The sequence below is a fragment of the Oncorhynchus tshawytscha genome, linkage group LG19 (assembly GCF_018296145.1).
Source record: "Oncorhynchus tshawytscha isolate Ot180627B linkage group LG19, Otsh_v2.0, whole genome shotgun sequence".
NCBI classification, from domain to species: domain Eukaryota; kingdom Metazoa; phylum Chordata; class Actinopteri; order Salmoniformes; family Salmonidae; genus Oncorhynchus; species Oncorhynchus tshawytscha.
Window position 1 is genome coordinate 21,557,424 of NC_056447.1, and position 22,499 is coordinate 21,579,922.

Genomic DNA, 22,499 nt, shown 5'->3' on the forward strand with positions numbered 1-22,499 from the left:
TGGGTGGAGATTATAACAGAACATGGCCAAGATGTTCAGATGTTCATAGATGACCAGCAGGGTCAAATAATAATAATCACAGTGGTTGTAGAGGGTGCAACAGGAGTAAATGTCAGTTGGCTTTTCATAGCCGATCATTCAGAGTATCTCTACCGCTCTTGCTGTCTCTAGAGAGTTAAAAACAGCAGGTCTGGGACAGGTGGCACGTCCAGTGATTAGGTCAGGGTTCCATAGCCACAGGCAAAACAGTTGAAACTGGAGCAGCAGCACGACCAGGTGGACTGGGGACAGCAAGGAGTCATCTGGCCAGGTAGTCCTGAGGCATGGTCCTAGGGCTCAGTTCCTCCGAAAGAGAGAGAATTAGAGAGAGCATACTTAAATTAACACAGGACACCGGATAAGACAGGAGAAATACTCCAGATATAACAGACTGACCCTAGCCCACCGACACATAAACTATTGCAGCATAAATACTGGAGGCTGAGACAGGAGGGGTCGGGAGACACTGTGGCCCAGTCCGACAATACCCCCCCCGGTCTTGCAGCTGACTTCAGCTTGTTCCAACTCTTGGTGTCTTTAGAGCCATCTGTATGGATGAGATGGGTATCACATAAGGGTTTCATAACACATTGCACAACACAAATTCATAAGCAGTACAGAAGCCATTGTAATACAGCTGGCTGGCTACGAGAGGCCTTAGCTGTGATGTTTTGCAGCACGTAGGGTACGTGGAAGTCTTTCAGCTGGCCTCACAGTTTCCTGTTTAGGGTTCTGTCTGCACAAATGGTAAAGGTCAGAGATTTGGATATAATGACGAGATACTCATGTCTCCACCCTAACACGCTGACTACACCATCCTCGTTGCGTGCACTAGTGTTGCAAAAATAAATTGACATGTTATTCAATCATTTTTATCCAAACTGCTTGTGGGCGTCAACGAGCATCTGCATGGCCAGGCGCTAAAATAGAACTAGATCTCCTTATTAGTTTTTAGGAGCATATACCCACGTGTGTGGGATTGAAAGATAAACTGAGGTCCACACTCCCATCCAGTTGGTGGTGGTAATGCATCTTAAAGTTGGTTGCCAACTGCCATAAAAAGTCCAGAGAAGAAGACTGAAGGAGGTGCGATTACTGGAAACGAACTAGGTTTCCCCTTTTATCTGTATATTAATTGTCGGAGAAGAGAACACATGATTTTGTATCTCAAAATGGGTAGAAATTCTACAAATATCCACATAAAAGGACCTTGTACATTTCAGGTAAAATAACAAGCCAATGTGTATATCCCAGGAAAAATTAGCTAGCAACCGGCAAGCTAGTTAAATGTCTTTGAATGTTTCATGTGTTTTGACCTGTCCCCAAATTAATATAGTTGGTTCAGTGTTCGTTTTGATGTTTCAACCTGCGTGTCCTGATTGCGTCTGGTGTGGATGGACGCATGTACATGCCCGGTCTAGTAAGCATGCAACAACTGGATGGGTTGTACACAGCGGAATGGTGGGCTGTTAAACTCCTGCCTATTCCTCTCTTTGGATTGGTGGATACATCTCATTCATATTTTTTGAATATTCGATGAGGGGTGTTGACGTCAATGGAGATATATGCTATGCTACGAGCCCCATGTCATGTCATGAATATGCATAGGTATCTCGAGACAACAACAATATAGTGTTTTTTTCTCAAAGTTGTCGGGATATCACGTGTCCTACTTATGTCAGTACACTCGTAACAACTTAAGCATTACGAAACTTCTATTCAAATACACCTCACGTAGCAGGTAAACCATTACATTTTTTGTTGACCAAATTCGACCCTCACATTGACCTCCATACGAAAACAGATTTCTGGCGGAGTTATTTCTCTCGTGTGCCCTCTTCATCTCTGTAAAGGTGCCTTGTGTCTCCGCCCATTCTTTCTCATCAACCAATCAAATTCAAATGGCAGACGGGCCACTTGTGCTTTCTGCCTTTTCTCGCTCCTGCCCAAAGAATACAGGTATAGGTAGCTGTGTCCCAGACTGGTCTCGGGAGTAGTGGGTGTGTCAAAAGGAGAGTGTGTGTCAAAGCGCTCTGCCAATGGGACGCTCTTGATTGAACGGCTTTGTCTAGAAAGAGTTCACATTGGTCAATTCTAGACCGTTCTCTATCTGATGTTGAGGAAACTACTGACATGCTGCATTGTTTTGTAGCTAATATATTCCCTTTGCTTTTGCCTATTTTAAAGTCACTCACTGTCCATAAAAACTGCATCACCAGATTAGCATAAACATTGGGTAACACTGTTACAATAGCTTTTTCCATGTGATAACCAACATACCAGTAGTTATAGCACACGCAGTGGCGACCCGTCAATCAGGGTTTTGAGCCCCACGTTTTTAGCACTTTTTAATTAAAAAAAATATATATATATATTTTTTAGGCTTACCTGTTTTGCATGTTATTTTGGCATTAATATGTGCAAACAATGTAAAAAAAAAAGTGAATGACTTAATAAAGCCGCATACAAACATGGTCTCTTGTTTGCATTCTTGAGTAATGCAGGTGTTTGAGCCTAGCTCAGTGATTTCTGTGGTGGTGGGGCAGCCAGCGGAAAATACGGAGGGTAGGTGTTGGTAATGTTCTCTAGTTGTGCCATGATTAGCTCAGTGTTCTGTCACTCGTGGGGACAGTATGTCACTGCCATGTTTAAGGGTAGACCTCGAAAATTCAAGCCCCTTGGGTGCTGCCATAGAGTTACATTACAAGTGCCCAAGCAAGGTCATTGGCCATAGATCAAATCACATTATATCATTATCTACAGTAGCTTTGAGTGGACTGAGCATGTCAACATCATACTTTCAAAATCTTAGCTAGCAGTCATCATCATGAATCAAGTCGAGAATCTACTGGCAAATCCTTTTTAATCCTTGTCATATGAAGAGAAATTACAGATAAATCGTATCGGAGCCTTTTTATTTCTCTATTTGGTTAGGTCAGGGTGTGATTTGGGTGGGCATTCTAGTTTTCTATTTCTTTGTTGGCCGGGTATGGTTCCATATCAGAGGCAGCTGTCTATCGTTATCTCTGATTGGGAATCATACTTAGGCAGCCTGTTTTCCACCCTAGTTTGTGGGATGTTGTTTTTGCACAGTAGCTGTATAGCCCTGCAGAACTTTTTTTTTCTTCTTCATTCTAATAAAGTACGATGAACACTTTCCACGCTGCGCTTTGGTCTCATTCCGACGACGGACGTAACAGTGCCTTGCAAAAGTATTCATCCCCCTTGGCGTTTTTCCTATTTTGTTGCATTACAACCTGTAATTTAAATGGATTTTTATTTAAATTTTATGTAGACATACACAAAATAGTCCAAATTGGTCAAGTGAAATTAAAAAAATTACTTGTTGAAATGTATTTTTAAAAACGGAAAAGTGGTGCGTGCATATGTATTCATCCCCTTTGCTTTGGAGCCTCTAAATAAGATCTGGTGCAACCAACTACCTTCAGAAGTCACATAATTAGTTAAATAAAGTCCACCTGTGTGCAATCTCAGTGTCACATGATCTGTCACATGATCTCAGTATATATACACCTGTTCTGAAAGGCCCCAGAGTCTGCAACACCACTAAGCAAGGGTCACCACCAAGCAAGGGTCACCATGAAGACCAAGGAGCTCTCCAAACAGGTCAGGGACAAAGTTGTGGAGAAGTACAGATCAGGGTTGGGTTCTAAAAAAATATCTGAAACTTTGATCATCCCACGGAGCACCATTAAATCCATTATTAAAAAATTGAAAGAATATGGCACCACAACAAACTTGCTATAAGCGGGCCACCCACCAAAACTTACGGACCAGGCAAGGAGGGAATTAATCAGAGAGGCCACAAAGAGACCAAAGATAACCCTAAAGGAGCTGCAAAGCTCCACAGCAGAGATTGGAGTATCTGTCCATAGGACAACTTTAAGCCGTACGCTCCACAGAGCTGAGCTTTACGGAAGAGTAGCCACAAAAAAGCCATTGCTTAAAGAAAAAAATAAGCAAACACGTTTGGTGTTCGCCAAAAGGCATGTGGGAGACTCCCCAAACATATGGAAGAAGGTACTCTGGTCAGATGAGACTAAAATTAAGCTTTTTGGCCATCAAGGAAAACGCTAAGTCTGGAGCAAGCCCAACACCTCTCATCACCCCGAGAACACCATCCCCACAGTGAAGCATGGTGGTGGTGGCATCATGAGGTGGGGATGTTTGTCATTGGCAGGGACTGGGAAACTGGTCAGGATTTAAGGAATGATAGATTACGCTAAATATAAGGAAATTCTTGAGGGAATCCTGTTTCAATCTTCCAAAGATTTGAGACTGGGACGGATGTTCACCTTCCAGCAGGACAATGACCCTAAGCATACTGCTAAAGCAACACTCGAGTGGTTTAAGGGGAAAATTTTAAATGTATTGGAATGGTCTAGTCAAAGCCCAGATTTCAATCCAATTGAGAATCTGTGGTATGACTTAAAGATTATTGTACACCAGTGGAACGGACAGTGGAACCCATCCAATCCAGCAGTTTTGTCTTGAAGAATGGGCAAAAGTCCCAGTGGCTAGATGTGCCAAGCTTATAGAGACATACCGCAAGAGACTTGCAGCTGTAAAAAAGTATTGACTTAGGGGAGGGGGTGAATAGTTATGCACGCTCAAGTTTTCTGTTTTTTTTGTTGTTGTCTTATATCTTGTTTGTTTCACAATAAAAATGATTTAGCATCTTTAAAGTGGTAGGCATGTTGTGTAAATCAAATGATACAAACCCCCAATAAATCAATTTTAATTCCAGGTTGTAAGGCAACAAAATGGGAAAAATGCCTAAGGGGGTGAATACTTTCACAAGCCACTGTAACCCATCTGAACAGTAGGCTAACGTTCCCTTGATGTGCCATAGGCCTATTACCTGGATTTCTGTATAAATTGGATATTATCCTACACCACCACAACAGTAGACAAACACAGGCTGCTTAAATTAATAACACACAAACAATTATACATTTTAATGTCTTTATTTAACACACTATGTCAACATTCATAGTGCAGGGTGGGAAAGTATGTAAACCCTTGGATTTTATAACTGGTTGACCCTGCTTTGGAAGCAATAACCAAACATTTTCTGTAGTTGCCGATCAGGCCTGAACAACGGTCAGGAGGAATTTTGGACCATTCCGCTTTACAAAACTGTTTCAGTTCAGCAATATTTTTGGGATGTCTGGTGTGAACCGCTCTCAAATCGGGTTGAGGTCCGAACTCTGACTGGGCCTCTCCAGAAGTCATATTTCCTTCTCTTGAAGCCATTTTGTTGTTGATTTACTTCTGTGTTTTGGGTCGTTGCCCTGTTGCATCACCCAGCTTCTTTTGAGCTTCAATTGGCCGCCTGATCGCCTTACATTCTCCTGCAAAATGTCTTGATAAACTTGGGAATTCATTTTTCTGTCGAAGACAGCAAGCTGTACAGGCCCTGAGGCAGCAAAGCAGACCCAAACCATGATGCTCCCTCCACTATACTTTACAGTTGGATGAGGTTTTGATGTTGGTGTGCTGTGCCTTTTTTTCTCCACACATAGTGTTGTGTGTTCCTTCCAAACAACTGAAATTTAGATTAATCTGTCCACAGAATATTTTGCCAGTAGCACTGTAGCACTGTAGCACTGTAGAACATCCACTGGCTTCTCTTGGCATGCATGCCACTGGGTCTACTTTAACCACTTCACCAAATCTTTGCCAAACATTACTTTTCTGGCCCTCCCTTCATTTGCAACTCTTCATTTAGCAGATTTTCTCTTATTGAATTAAACTCCGACATTTTCCTTTTTCCCTCTGTGGATCAACGTTAACTTTTTCTGCCTGTCCCCAAAAGCATTTGGCAATTCGCATGTAGGCTATTTTAGGCCCTAAAGTTGAGGTTAGGCCCTAAAGTTCAGGTTTATGCACTAATGCCAAAATAATGAATGAAAAAAATGACATGAAGCCGATAGATATAAATTGCACAATAATTATACAGCCTCTGTGTCTGTGGATACTTTCCCCTTAATGTATTTTTCATGTCAGCCAGGCCCATCTTTTCAAAGAAACACCATTTATTTCAACCTCTATTTGAGTAAAATAAGTAGTTTTGTTTAGATCACAAGAAAATCTTAACAAATTAGCAAAAAAATCTGAATATTCATCATAAAATGGGGAGAATTCGTTTCCCTGGCTGTTTTATGGTTTATAATTAGAAATGCTAAAACAGTAAATTAATAGATTACATTCACTGCTATAAACCTGTCTCCAATATGATCACATAGTTTACACAGGCCCACGGCGGACCTTTGACAAATACACCCCTGTGTGAAAAGTCGTCCCATGGTGTTTTTTAACGAGCTCAATGTATTCCAAACACTGGTGGTAACCAGATGATCCCGATAATTTAGGTAGTAAACGATGCCCACCTCTGATATGCTCTATTGCGAACTGTCTGGGACTCTATGTTTTTTTCTTGTATACTACTCAAAGATATTTGACTAAATAAGTCAAATTCGAAATTAACTGCAATACACTGGGGTCAAATATATAAAATGAGAGGCTATTCTCCATGTAAAACCTGTCCCAGTCACTGAAGTACACTAAGGTCCCAGTGCAATATTCCTAGCACTGCCCATTGTGGCGTGGCATACATAGAGCTCTAAGAAATATATGTATTGGACTGTCATACATATACAGCTAGATAATGTGTTTGATAGGTCTAAATACAAGGACAAAATTGTTACCACTTAAAATCTTGATAATAATTATGATCATGTTCCTGCACAAACATAGTCACTTTTTTATAGTATTTTTCTTTAAAAACAAGGCAATATTTCTAGCAACTAAATTACATTTCCCATTATTTATGAATAAGTATATCTTCCTAGTATCTAGACAAATGTTAATGCTTTGATATCATGAAATTGTCAATGATCAATGATGGGAGTAATTATTTGCATTGACACACTAGACGGCACTGCAGCCTTTTCTAAACCTGGAGCCACGTGGCCGTTCCACAAATGTATCCAGAGATATTAGAGAAAAGAGGAGATAGAAATCCCATTGCGAAAAAAATGGTGGAACGTATAACGACCCACCCAGCAGACTGTTGTCAAATCGGATTCACGTTGTCATGCTGCGTCACGCCGTTGCTAAAATAATTCTCCATTCTCAAATTCGGGGGCATTGTGTCAGATTGTCCGTTTCGCTCTCGGACCGCACACCGGACGCTCTGGCAAGGAGTAGAATTGATTTTAGCATTCTGACCTCAACGGCAGTCAAGCACCCAAGATAACTGGCTAAAGTTACCCCCTAGCTCGATTGTCCATTGTTTGTCATCTATGTATGCTTGTGTTCCCTCATGTGCTTTATGTATTGATTTGTTGTTAATAAAAATACATTAAATAAATAAATAAATAACTGGCTAAAGTTGGCTAGCAACTTCCATACACAAATGAGAGAACACCTCACTGACCATTTTACTTGCACAAGCAAAGCTGGTTAGGATGTTTTCATGTTGTCTATGGAGTTGGTGACTGTTAAAGTACTGTTGGCAACAATTTAATTACGTGTTGCCATTTAATGACACTGGTCATATTCAACTGGTGTTGTGCATTCCTAAATGAATCAGTTATCCCGCGCTCTGGCACACCCAGACGAGTGCGCATTGAAATCGTAGTAGATAACCAGAGTGAATTTACGAACGCACCCCGAGTCGGAATTAGGAAAATCGATCATTTTCTACTTGCTACCAAGCGTTCGCATGTCCGAGTAATATAGTTTTTTAGTGCCGACTAGCATGTGGACGCGGCATAAATTGAGAAACCTGCCTATTTCCCTCGAAAGCATGTAATGTCACGATTCCACAGCCACACGATATTACAGACAACAAATTAATTATTTCACATCTCGAAAAATATTTGTAATGTTTTATTTGAACCTTTATTTAACTAGGCAAGTCAGTGAATAAAAAATTCGTATTTACAATAACGGCCTACCAAAAGGCCTCCTATATAAATATAGGACAAAACACACATCACGACGAGAGACAACATTACATAAAGAGAGACCTAAGACAACAACATATTACACTTATTGTTCACTAGCGCCCAATTGACTCCCATTCACTCGTTGAAGGAGAACTCTCCTTGTTCCAGAATAACCCATAATACACCGGGTGATTGGCGACGTACACAATGGCCGTTAATACGATTCCAATGGAGTTTCCCATCTCTTCAAAATTATATTTGGTTTATCCAGATGATATTCGTTTCCGGGTGCACTTTCTATCGCAATCCGGTTTCTTGCGGTTCGGAATAAGGACCGGGGGCGGGGGCGGGGGGTCTATAAGAAAGCCCCAAAACCCGAACTCCAACAGGTTTTTCAAGCGAATTTTTAGGTGGTCTTCACTCCGATTGCATATGTCACGGGCCCACGTGGGTGCATTGCACCGCGCTCAACGGTGGCGCGATTCTGACTGAGTTAGCATGCTAGCTAACAAAATGTATTTATACTCCACCAATCTCCAACCGGCTGTAGCGACTAGTCAATAGCCCATAGTTAGGGGTGAGCTGTAAAACCCAACTTCTCTATTGGACTTTTCCGTTCAATTCCTCCCCATCCACCCGCTGGAAGATTGTTGCATTGGGAGGGCCATAACAAGAAGAGTGTACTCTGGTAGGAACCCAGTTTTGGATTCGGGATTTAAGGCCCACATTGGGGTTGGGGGTTTAAACCACAATAATTTGATCCCTAAACCCGCCATGCCTGGCATCTCGGTCAGTGTTTTGGTCACTTTTAATAAAAATGTTTGCCTTTTATTTTATGTAAATAGTGGCAGTTCTTGAATTTGGCTTTCTACCTCAACACTCCATTTTCATTCTCCTCCCAGACGTCTTAACACTAGCAGTATCTGACGGCCCTCGTCTCCCCTTATCCATCATCAACCTCGGTGCGCAGCGCACTGTGGTCATCTCTCGCGGGGGAAAATATAAGATAATAGGAACCACCTTCCCCGGCAAAGCGAGGCTCCGACAACAGAAGGGTGATCTGTGTTCCCTTTCCAAGTAGCAAACGAGCTCTGTGGCAATCGAATCCTCAAAACAGACCGGGCTCCGGTGCTCGCCATGCCCGGCCCGGCGGCCGGCAGTAAATCTCGGGTGTATGCCGATGTCAACACGTTGAAGAGCAGGGAATATTGGGACTACGAAACCCACGTGCCTAACTGGAGGTAAAAGTGTTTTATTTTTTTTGCCGGGCTGGAATTTCTAAACGTCATAATGCATTATTTAGTATTTTATTGCCAAATGCTTTATCAAATATATGATCTCCATATATGTTTTTTGTTTTTGTTTTATGTCCTTCATAGTTTATTGCTGCAGGCTATTCATATTTGCTATCCACTCAACACGATGTACAGGTAGCTACCACAACAGAATATTCTACTACTACCATGGATTATCATTATGGTCGAATCTGTGGCCATATATTGTCCCATTGCATTGGTTCTGTGTGGGCGGGTGCAATATCAGACTAGATAGCTAGCTATCATAATTAATACATGATACGAACGTACTTTGAAGACTATATTTGGAAAATCATGTATTTTTGGAGATTTACCTTGGTTATAACAAGGTTTTGTTGGGAACGTTCATGGTTTGAGTAAGTGAGTCAGCGCCAAGCACATTCAGATTGATGATTTTCCCATCCCACGCCAATCTGTGAGATCGAGGAGGCCTTGCTGGCAGCTGACGCCGAGGCAGCACCAAATGATGCTTGTGAATCGTACAACAGTAGATACATATTTTCCCACATTTCATAAAACTTTACATAGCCAGATCACATTATCATTCCTTTAAGTGGCATATATAGATTTTTCTTTCAGATCTAGCTAATTTGGTTACATTTACACAAGCTGGTAGTCAATAAGACACAACCTTTTAATTACTTAATTAAATGTCTGTACAGTTGCAGCACTTTATTGAAGATTGACTAGACCTTGAATTGAATCTGTTTCCATTAGACCACTAGTTTAATATATTCAGTCCGATGGACAAAATAGGGTTGTCCCAGCACCACTGGTCTTATTCATTAGTATAATCAAGGGCCCTCAAAAAGATGGATACTTGGAATGTCCCCTCTCTGTGGTTGAAATGTCACTCTCGCTTTCATTGACTGGGAAAATGAGTCTTGTTTATAAAAGATTAAACCTCTTTCCATCGAGGCCTATTCTATACCTTGAGTGTTGTGATGGGAAGGAAGGATATGGAATAAAATGTTGACTAATCTGTTTTCTCATTTACATTTTTAAAAATGTATTGTTATTTAATCATTATTTAACTAGGAAAGTCAGTTTAGAACACATTTTTATTTACAATGATGGCCTACCAGAAGGTTAAAGACCTCCTGCGGGGACGGGGTCTGGGATTAAAAAATAAATAAAAAATATAGGACAAAACACACATCACGGCAAGATAGACACCACAACACTACATAAAGAGAGACCTAAGATAACAACAACAGCATGGCAGCAACACATGACAACAACAGTTGTAGTAGACCTTACAGTGAAATGCTTACTTACAAGCCCTTAACCAACAATGCAGTTTTAAGAAAAATAAGTGTTTAGTGAAAAATAAGAATAAAAGTAACAAATAATTAGAGCAGCAGTAAAGTAACAGTAGTGAGGCTATACACAGGGAGTACCGGCACAGAGTGAGTCTATGTGCGGGGGCAACGGTTAGTCGAGGTAATATGTACATGTAGGTAGACTTAAAGTGACAATGCATAGATAATAACAGAGAGTAGCAGCAGTGTAAAAGAGGGGGGAGGGGGGGGGCAATGCAAATCGCCTGGGTAGCCATTTGATTAGCTGTTCAGAAGTGTTATGGCTTGGGGGTAGAAGCTGTTGAGAAGTCTTTTGGACCTAGATTTGGACCTAGAGTGTCCATGATTGAGTCTTTTGAATGAAGAGATGGAGATAAACCCTCAAACTGGACTGTTTTTGCAGTTCGTTCCAGTTGCTAGCTGCAGCGAACTGAAAAGAGGAGCGACCCAGGGATCTGTGTGCATTGGGGACCTTTAACAGAATGTGACTGGCAGAATGGGTGTTGTATGTGGAGGATGAGGGCTGCAGTAAGTATCTCAGATTGGGGGGAGTGAGGCTTATGAGAGTTTTAGAAATAAGCATCAACCAGTGGGTCTTGCGATGGGTATGCAGAGATTACCAGTTTACAGAGGAGTAATGTGATGGACTGCAGTAATGTGTTCTATAAGGAGCATTGGTGGCAAATCTGATTGCTGAATGGTTTATTTACCTTTATTTAACTAGGCAAGTCAGTTAAGAACAAATTCTTATTTTCAATAAGACGGCCTAGGAACAGTGGGTTAACTGCCTGTTCAGGGGCAGAACGACAGATTTGTACCTTGTCAGCTTGGGGATTTGAACTTGCAACCTTTCGGTTACTAGTCCAGCACTCTAACCACTAGGCTACGCTGCCTCCCCAATGGTAAAGAACATCTAGCTACTCGAGAGCACCCTTACCTGCCGATCTATGAATGAAGTCTCCATAATCTAGCATGGGTAGGATGGTCATCTGAATGAGGGTTAGTTTGGCAGCTGAAGGTGAAAGAGGAGCAATTACGATAGAGGAAACCAAGTCTAGATTTAATCGTAGCCTGCAGCTTTGATATGTGTTGACTAATCTCTTTTCCGTCTTCCCTCTAGTAACCAGGAAGACTACCAGTTGGTGCGGAAGCTTGGCAGAGGGAAGTACAGTGAGGTCTTTGAGGCCATCAACAACAATGAGAAGGTGGTTGTCAAGATCCTCAAGGTAAGTTGCTGAAGGCCTGCTTTGCTCTTCTGAATGCTCCAGCAGCGATGAAAGAGTGGTCTGTTTTATTTAAACATGTACAGTGGAGTCCAAAATTATTTGCACCCCTGATAAAGATGATAAAAAAATACTGTATAATACAAATACTGAGCGTTATTGTATGCTCAAAAAAATTGGGAAATTATTGTATACTAATACAATTGCTATATATAATTTAGTTTAACAAGTAATAAAAAAACATCTAAATAAGATAGAGGTCAAAATGATTGGCAATCCCATAAAACATTTTAGAAAAAGGCTGTGTCATTATCCTCACAAAAAGAGAGTGCTACAATATTAAAAACTAGTGCCAATAATTTTGAGTCCTATCTTTTTTTGTTGTTGATTTTTTAAAATATTACTTGTTAAAATGTCTTTCTCTGTATTAGTATAAAATTATATAATTTCCCTTTTTATTTTAGCATACAATATAGCTTCCCTCTAGTAACCAGGAAGAAAGACTACCACTTGGTGCGGAAGCTTGGCAGAGGGAAGTAAAGTGCGGTGCTTAAAAAATAAAAAAGAATACAGTTGCTCAGAGAAAGACAGTTTAACCAGTAATACAAAAAATTCTAAATAAAGATAGGGCTCAATTATTAGCACCCCTGTTTTCAATACATGTAGGTAGCATTCTCTTCTTGAGAGGATAAAGACCCTAAGCCTTTTTCTAAAATGTTTTATCAGATTGCCAATCATTTTGACTCTTATCTTTAGATGTTTTTTTATTATTACCTGTTTAACAACATCTATTTCTCTGAGCAATTACATTAGTATAAATAATTAAAGATTTTCTTTTGAGCATACAATGTAGCTCAGTATTTGTCTAATTTATTTTATACAGTCTTTTTTTTTGCTCATCTTTTTCAAGGCTGCCAATAATTATGGACCCCCCTGTACCACATCACATTGTCCAAGTAATATTCAGACAGGATAACAGAGGGAAATATGGTGACATGGGAGGAAAAGTAGAGGGAGGAAAAGTGGACCTCTTGCTGATGCTTTCACTATTACCACTGTTGTTAATGAGATCACATCCTGCACAATCAAATGTTTAGGCTACATCCTGGTTTAATTGGATGTCTCTGTTATCATCACCCTAATTAGCCTGTCAAGAAGAAGAAAATCAAGCGTGAAATCAAGATCCTGGAGAATTTGCGAGGTGGAGCCAACATCATCCGATTGGTGGACACAGTGAAAGACCCTGTGGTATGTTACAGCTCTACTTTCTTTGAGCTTCTAGTTCTTAGTCACCTGAGATCAGATTTGTTTACATTGTAAGCCAATTTTGTCAGTGTTCCTATACATATAATGGCTGTTGAATTGAAGCTTCGGTGTTGTCAGTATACCTGTTATGCTTGCAAAGATAGCAAATGTTATCCTCACAAAATGAAGGTTTGGCTAATGAAGGGGAAAGACCACACCTTATCAACATTTTTACAGTTACAGTTGACGTCCTTTCTAATATCAGCACATTATACTTTACTTATTGTGAATGCGTTTGATATTCTTTTAGTGATGTTCACTTTAAACTGTTTGAAAGTTCTGCAAACCAGTCATCTTACTCACAGATGAAGTCTTAAGCTAATTAACTGACAGAAGATCTGAAAGCAGGTAGATGATCTGGTTCTTGCATGGCAGCCTTGATATTAACTGTACGTGGGGATACGGGACTCAGTCTTTTTTACATTTTGTCAGGGTTATTTTGAGAATAATGTTTATGGATGCAAGGAAGATGCCCAACCGATAACATTACCTCCTCAAATAATTGCTTACATGCAATTCTTCATCACCTATTCCCTATGCTACTGCCTACAATAACAGAAATGGGAATTATGATAATGGAAATTACTGAGGCTAACATTGACATGGCTTATCTTTAATTACAAAATGATTGCAATTGCAACCGGGACCAAATTGGGATGTGATTGCTATTATATTCTTTTATGTTTTATCTATGTTGATGTGCTTCTGCTGTGTGGTGGGTCTTAAGCCACTTGTTGCTCTACCTTTCCCTCGCAGTATACATTTTAAGTCGGAAGTTTACACACACTTAGGTTGGAGTCATTAAAACTCATTTTTCAACCACTCCACATATTTCTTGTTAACAAACTATAGTGTTGACAAGTCGGTTAGGACCTCTACTTTGTGCACGACACACGTCATTTTTCCAACAATTGTTTACTGACATATTATTTCACTTATAATTCACTGTATCACAATTCCAGTGGGTCAGAAGTTTATATACACTAAGTTGACTGTGCCTTTATTAAACAGCTTTGAAAATTCCAGAAAATGATGTCATGGCATTAGAAGCTTCTGATAGGCTAATTTACATAATTATAGCCAATTGGAGGTGTAGCTGTGGATGTATTTCAAGGCCTACCTTCAAACTCAGTGCCTTTTTGCTTGACATCATGGGAAAATCAACATAAATCAGCCAAGACCTCAGAAAATATTGTAGACCTCCACAAGTCTGGTTCATCCTTGGGAGCAATTTCCAAACACCTGAAGGTACCACATTCATCTGTACAAACAATAGTACGCAAGTATAAACACCATAGGACCACGCAGCCGTCATACCGCTCAGGAAGGAGGAGCGTTCTGTCTCCTAGAGAGGAGCATACTTTGGTGCGAAAAGTGCAAATCAATCTCAGAACAACCGCAAAGGACCTTGTGAAGATGCTGGAGGAAACAGGTACAAAAGTATCTATATCCACAGTAAAACGAGTCCTATATCGACATAACCTGAAAGGCTGCTCAGCAAGGAAGAGGCCACTGCTCCAAAGCCACCATAAAAATTCCAGACTACAGTTTGCAACTGCCAATGGGGACAAAGATCATACTTTTTGGAGAAATGTCCTCTGGTCTGATGAAACAAATATAACTGTTTGGCCATAATGACCATCGTTGTGTTTGGAGGAAAAAGGGGGATGCTTGCAAGCCGAAGAACACCATCCCAACTGTGAAGCACAGGGGTGGCAGCATCATGTTGTGTGGGTGCTTTGTTGCAAGATGGACTGGTGCACTTCACAAAATAGATGGCTTCATGAGCAAGGAAAATTATATGGATATATTGAAGCAACATCTCAAGACATCAGTCAGGAAGTTAAAGCTTGGTCGCAAATGGGTCTTCCAAATGGAAAATGACCCCAAGCATACTTCCAAAGTTGTGGCAAAATGGCTTAAGGACAACAAAGTCGAGGTATTGGAGTGGCCTTCACAAAGCCCTGACCTCAATCCTATAGAAAATTAGTGGGCAGAACTGAAAAAGCGTGTGTGAGCAAGGAGGCCTACAAACCTGACTCAGTTACACCAGCTCTGTCAGGAGGAATGGGCCAAAATTCACCCAACTTATTGTGGGAAGCTTGTGGAAGGCTACCCAAAACGTTTGACCCAAGTTAAACAATTGAAAGGCAATGCTACCAAATACTAGTTGAGTGTATGTTAACTTCTGACCCACTCTGAATGTGATGAAAGAAATAAAAGCTGAAATAAATCACTCTACTTTTATTCTGACATTTCACATTCTTAAAATAAAGTGGTGATACTAACTGACATAAGAGAGGGAATTTTTACTAGGATTGAATGTCAGTAATTTTTAAACTAAGTTTAAATGTATTTGGCTCAGGTGTATGTAAACTTCCGACTTCAACTCTATATGGCTCATAGCATAATGTAATTTTTAATGTTTGCTTTATCAATTAATGTGATTTGAATATTTCCACCTTTCTCAGATTTTTTCCTCTATTTGTCCTCTCTCTCAAACCTCTCTACAGTCCCGAACGCCTGCGCTTGTCTTTGAATGCATCAATAACACAGATTTTAAGGTAGAATCATCTCTAGGCATGTGGTTTCACTGGTATTGGATGGTGTAATGAGTGGGAATCTTGATCATTTCACCCATAATGCTTTTTTAATAGCCTATTAGGCTATACCGTTTCAGATACCATGTTGGTAGCAATGACTTATTGCATTGTGCAGATAATTTTCCACTCAATATGTCTGTCCTGTCTGTCTGTCTCTTTTTTTTGGTTGGTTGAAAGTGTTTAGGTAAATTGTGTTTGCTTCATCATGGATGCATGCATCACATACTTTCTTTCTGCAAATTAAATTTAAAACTTGATTTTCTTCTCTGCCCAGGAGCTCTACCAGAAGTTAACAGATTTTGATATCCGTTTTTACATGTATGAACTACTTAAGGTGAGCCTTACAGTTTGACCCTGTGTGTTTTCACATCCTAGTCCCACCTTCACACCTTCCTGTGGGCTTAGTTTGTGGTGTCTAGCCAATGTGTCTCTGTCTCTGACATGATGTGGGTATTTGTGCTCTCAGGCTCTGGACTACTGCCACAGTATGGGGATAATGCACCGTGATGTCAAGCCCCACAATGTGATGATTGACCACCAGATGAGGAAGGTAGGGGGAGCTCTTCACCTTTCTTATGAGATGTTGGGTCCTCAGAAAGCTCTAGGAGTTGGATGTTATTCTCTGTTTGAAAAGTCTACAACGCTTACAGAAATGTGTCAGAGATTTGTCTAAAGTGACTATTTCTCCACCATTATAATGGGTGTTTGAACTCTTTTAGTCTTCATCAAATACAATATTCTTATGGCATCAGATTGCATAAGGACACATACAGGACTGCAAAAAATGAGGCTTTTTCCAGTAGCAATTTCCCTTGCGCGGTTTATATTGTGACGCGGCACGGTTTATATTGTGACGCGGCACGGTTTACATTGTGACGCGGCACGGTGTACATTGTGACGCGGCACGGTGTACATTGTGACGCGGTTTACATTGTGACGCGCCACGGTTTACATTGTGACGCGGTTTACATTGTGACGCGCCACGGTTTACATTGTGACGCGCCACGTTTACATTGTGACGCGCCGCCCGCACGGTTTACATTGTGACGTGACGCGCCACGGTTTACATTGTGACGCGCCACGGTTTACATTGTGACGCGCCACGGTTTACATTGTGACGCGCCACGGTTTACATTGTGACGCGGTTTACATTGTGACGCGCCACGGTTTACATTGTGACGCGCCTTACATTTACATTGTGACGCGCCACGGTTTACATTGTGACGCGCCACGGTTTACATTGTGACATTACATTGTGACGCGCCACGGTTTACATTGTGACGCGGTTTACATTGTGACACGCCACGGTTTACATTGTTTTACATTGTGACGCGCCACGTTTACATTGACGCGCCACGGTTTACATTGTGACGCGTGTTTTACATTGTGACGCGCGCACGGTTTACATTGTGACGCGCCTTTACATTGTGACGCGCCACGGTTTACATTGGTTTACATTGTGACGCGCCACGACGTTTTACATTGTGACGCGCCACGGTTTACATTGTGACGCGCCACGGTTTACATTGTGACGCGTGACGCGGTTTACATTGTGACGCGCCACGGTTTACATTGTGATGCGCCACGGTTTACATTGTGACGCGCCACGGTTTACATTGTGACGCGGTTTACATTGTGACGCGCCACGGTTTACATTGTGACGCGCCGCGGTTTGTATTTGTGCTGCAGCTACGTCTAATAGACTGGGGCCTTGCAGAGTTCTACCATCCTGCACAGGAATACAACGTCAGAGTAGCATCTCGCTACTTTAAGGGACCTGAGTTACTGGTGGATTACCAGGTAAATCACCAGCACATGCAAGCAAACACACAGACACAATTGGTATTTCTATACATTTGCCATGTTATTGTGTACTGATTTTCATTGTTATTGGTAACTGTATGTGTATTGATGTATGGCAGTAACTGATGCATTCTGTGATTTCCTGTCAGATGTACGACTACAGTTTGGACATGTGGAGTCTTGGCTGCATGCTTGCCAGTATGATCTTTCAGAAAGAGCCCTTCTTCCATGGCCAGGACAATTATGACCAGGTATCCCACTAACTATAACCACTCAACAGATGTTCCCCTTCTATTGTCACCACCAAACTTTAGTCTCACTACAACCGAACTTATTCAACCCAATGTTACTACTAACTTGTGTAATCTCAACCTCAACCAACACTGACTCAGTGTTTCCCCTATATTTATTTAGCAACGGCGGGCCACTACTGTTAAATCGTTGCCGCCACTCCCAATTTTTTATTTTATTTCTCAGTTTTAGAAAATACTTTTCGGGATGGTAAACCGTTTCTGTGTAAACTTAAAACCAGATATAACAACTAGACAGGCATTGGGCCCCCATTGATACATTTTCTCTCATCCCCACGACAACGTGTAGAATTGCAGGAAACTAACTTTGACACCGCTCCGTAAAAGAATCCTAGGGGAAAAACTGACTGCTACAATCTATTAGAGTAGATAACACATTCACTACCTGATGATAACATGTTCTAACCAAATTAGCTTGTGCATGGAAAAATATTCCCTAAGACAAACCCAAACACTTGTGTGAAATTGTCACTGTTATTATTTCAGCTAGTCCGAATTGCCAAAGTCCTGGGGACAGATGAACTTTTTGGTTACCTGCGCAAATACCACATTGAACTGGACCCACGCTTCAAGGACCTTCTTGGCCAGTGAGTACCAAAAGGGAGTGCTGTTGAGACATGGAAATAAGGGTTACTGGTATTTACCTGGTAATGAGGAAGCATTTGAATTAGTTGTAGGATATCAATTATTTCAACATGCCCCACCACAAGATTGATTCTATTAGTGATATATTTAAGCAATAAGGCACAAGGAGATGTGGTATATGGCCAATATACCACAGCTAAGGGCTGTTCTTATGCATGACACAATCTTTAATAGCTGCCAGACAGTGGCCCACTAGTTCCAGAAAAGGAAACAGACGATAATGTTGTACAGTGCCTTCAGAAAGTGTTCATACCCCTTGACTTATTCCACATTTTGTTGTGTTACAGCCTCAATTCAAAATGAATACAATAAAATAAAAATCTCACCCATCTACACACAATACCCCATAATGACAAAGTGAAAACATGTTTCTTGAAATGTATTGAAAATGAAATACAGATATCTCTCTTGCATAAGTATTTACACTCCTGAGTCAATACCTTGTAGAAGCAGCTTTGGCGGTGATTACACCTGTGAGTCTTTCTGGGTAAGTCTCTTAAGAGCTTTGCACACCTAAATTGTACAATATTTGCCCTTTTCTTAAAAAAAAATTTTTTAAACTCTGTCAAGTTGATTGTTGATCATCGCTAGACAGCCATTTCCAAGTCTTGCCATAGATCTTCAAGCCGATTTTAAGGCAAAACTGTAACTAGACCACTCAGGAACAGTCAATGTCGTCTTGCTAAGCAATTTCAGTGTAGATTTGGCCTTGTGTGTTAGGTTATTGTCCTGCTGAAAGGTGAATTGGTATCCCAGCGTCTGAACCATGTTTTCCCTCTAGGATTTTGCCTGTGCTTAAAGCTGTATTCCGTTTATTTTTATCCTAAAAAAAAAACCTAGTCCTTGCCGATAACAAGCATACCCATAACACGATGCAGCCACCACCATGGTTGAAAATATGAAGAGTGGAATAAGTTGTGTTGGATTTGCCCCAAACATATCACTTTGTATTCAGGACAAAAAGTTAATGTCTTCGGCACATTTTTTGCAGTATTAATTAAGTGCCTTGTTGCAAACAGGATGCATGACAAACAGGATGCATTGAGGATTTTCATTGACGCAATACCGCTACTCACTGTTTGTTTAGGGGCTCCTGAGTGGCGCAGCGGTCTAAGGCACTGCATCTCAGTGCTTGAGGTGTCACTACAGACACCCTGGTTTCATTCCAGGCTGTATCACAACCGGCTGTGATTGTGAGTCCCATAGGGCGGCGCACAATTGGCCCACGTCGTCCAGATTTGGCCATTGTAAATAAGAATTTGTTCTTAACTGACTTGCCTAGTTAAATAGAAAATCAAATGTTAATATTTTTTATTATCTATGCGTAGCCTACCTACATGTACAAATTACCTAGACTAACCTGTACACCTGCACATTGACTCAGTACCGGTTCCCCCTGTATATAGCCTCATTATTGTTATTTTATTATTTGTATTTGTATTATGCACAGGCTTACTTCTTTTTACTCTTTAGGTTAGTATTGTGGAGTAACTACAATGTTGTTGATCCATCCTCAGTTTTCTTATATCACAACCATTCAAATCTGTAACTGTTTTAAAATCACCATTGGCTTCATGTTGAAATCCCTGTTTTTTTTTTACACTTCTACCAATCGGTGCCCTTTGTGGCATTGAAAAACCTCCCTGGTCTTTGTGGTTAAATTTGTGCTTGAAATGTATTACTCGATTGAGGGACCTTACAGATAATTTAATGTGTGGGGTACAGAGATGGGGCAGTCATTCAAAAATCATGTTAACCACTATTATTGAACACGGAATGAGTCCATGCAACTTATAATGCTATTTGTTAAGCACTTTCTTTACTCCTACACTTATGTAGGCCTGCCATAACAAAGGGGTTGAATACTTATTGACTCAAGACATTTCAGCTTTTCATTTTGTATTAATTTCTAAAATATTCTACAAACCAAATTCCACTTTGACAATATGGGGTATTGTATGTAGATCAGTAACACAACATCTCAATTCAATCCATTTTAAATTGGGGCTGTAACACAACAAAATGTGGAAAACGAAAAGGGGTGTGAATACTTTCTGAAGGCACTGTATGTGACTGGAGGTATTAAAGCTGGCTCTCTGTCCCCCCCCAGACAGACGCGGAAACGCTGGGAGCAATTTGTCCAGACCGAGAACCAGCACCTGGTTAGCCCTGAGGCTCTGGACCTGCTGGATAAGCTGCTGCGCTACGACCATCAGCAGAGACTGACGGCCACAGAGGCCATGGAGCACCCCTACTTCTGTGAGTAGCTCAACCTGAACCACGCCTGCTGACTACCTCTGCTGTTAGTGGCGTGTCAGTTATTGTGCATTGATGAAAGGTGATGTGATCTTTAACATGTTGACTCCTCTACACAGATCCTGTGCTGAAGGAACAGTCTCTCTCTAATGCGGATGGCAATATGGTGTCCAGTGGATCCACTACGGCTCGATGAAAGCAGGTGAGTGAAAGAATCACAAACACTTGTTCTAAATTGCTCCATTGTTTTAAATTGTTCTAAGGCCGTACAAATTTGATTTACTGTATAACAGATGCCCCATTTCTCCAAAAATAAATAATAATCATTACAGCGATTTAATTTGATTCTCATTAATATATTTATTTCAACGATTCCTTATGACAAATCGTATGAGTCACTTCGCCATTGTAGTGGTTGGGATTCGGTTCAATCACTGTGGATTGAATCATGAGAATCAAAAACAAATCAGTTGTACTGTAAATCACATTTGTCGGGCCTAATGCTCTGTGTTAAAGTTTCTATTTAAAACTTTTAAAATAAAATCACTTTAATATTCTATAAAATGAATGCGCATAAACAGTATAATTTCTCTTCCCTTTTTGTCTTTCAGGAGAACATTTGTTACCTCGACTTTTTAGCCCTTTGTTGCAGAAACTTCTTCAAGTGTACAGTGACAATGGATCAGAGCGACACCAGACACACACCTTCTCTTTGTCAGTCTGAGGTTGACTTGCCCCAGTTACATGTCAAGCAGCCAGACCAATGAGCTTGGTGTCTCACTGCTACCACTGTCCTTCTCTGCCCCCTTCTCTTATCACAGGTAAACAGAAAATGTTCAAAGACAAGAAAAAAAGGATCCTTCCCTGTCATTAACCCCCTCCCCCTTTGGCCCCCCTCCCTCGTTTAACTAAGCATGGAGTATGAAAAGGAACGTGAGCCTGCCCCCCTCCTTGGTCAGTCTGTCTGTTCAGTGTTCAGCCACTTGGCAGGCCTATGCTCAGACTCCACACACTGTAGTACCAAAGTGTTAAGGTGGACCTTTTCTCTGCTCTAGGTAGAATGATAATATGAATAAAAATAATACTTTTTTTATATGAATGTGTTTGTGTCATGAATTGGTCATATTTCGCCATAGCATATTGTTATTCATACGATCTTACAGTATATTTGAAAGGGGTAATTCATCATACAGAACTACAAATACTACCTGTATCTGGTGGTCAAAGAACAGTTGTCATCAATGCCATTAATAGCTGAGGAAGGTGACAATAGCTGAGGAAGTTGCCACCACAACCGTTAATGGGCTTGGCATCAAGATGTGCACAACCTAGAAAAGGCCAAAATGTTTTGACAGACCATCCATTGTGAACCATCAGTGCTAACCAGTGTAATCTTTGTGCACTTATCTGTTGAACGACAGCCCTCAGGAAACCAGAGGAGATACCTGACAACCTCCAACAAATGTGTGTCTGGTTCACACCTTGCTACCACACTCAGGACAGTAGTGTGACTACTAGGAAGGGCACTCTGAGGGTGTCACATCGCAGCATGAAGACCTATTATTCATCTGTGTTTTGATCCTTTTCCCTTGGTTATATTCAGACAGACTTCAATCTCTGATTGTTGTGTTGTTGGGTATATTTATCCATCTCACTGTGTGTTTTTACCCACATTTACAGGCATTCATGCTGTGACCTTTACTGTAAGTAGGCCAGTGGTA

General features: G+C 40.9%; 1 protein-coding gene across 6 annotated transcripts; it reads left to right on the top strand.

Moving 5' to 3' along the window:
• The first annotated feature begins 8,296 nt into the window (after positions 1-8,296).
• LOC112218446 (casein kinase II subunit alpha') lies at positions 8,297-21,871 on the top strand. Of its 6 annotated transcripts, none has more exons than XM_024379237.2 (13): positions 8,297-8,804; positions 8,918-9,256; positions 11,753-11,858; positions 13,002-13,103; positions 15,632-15,724; positions 16,038-16,097; positions 16,230-16,313; positions 17,453-17,563; positions 17,716-17,817; positions 18,364-18,464; positions 20,633-20,781; positions 20,898-20,980; positions 21,390-21,871. In XM_024379237.2, the coding sequence occupies exons 2-12, from the start codon at positions 9,153-9,155 to the stop codon at positions 20,972-20,974; spliced, it is 1,089 nt and encodes a 362-aa protein (XP_024235005.2). In that variant the 5' UTR covers positions 8,297-8,804; positions 8,918-9,152; the 3' UTR covers positions 20,975-20,980; positions 21,390-21,871. The 6 variants fall into 6 exon arrangements, with proteins under 6 accessions (XP_024235005.2, XP_024235007.2, XP_024235004.2 ...); XM_024379239.2 differs by having other exon boundaries at positions 8,297-8,703; XM_024379236.2 differs by having other exon boundaries at positions 8,297-9,256.
• The last annotated feature ends 628 nt before the right edge of the window (positions 21,872-22,499 follow it).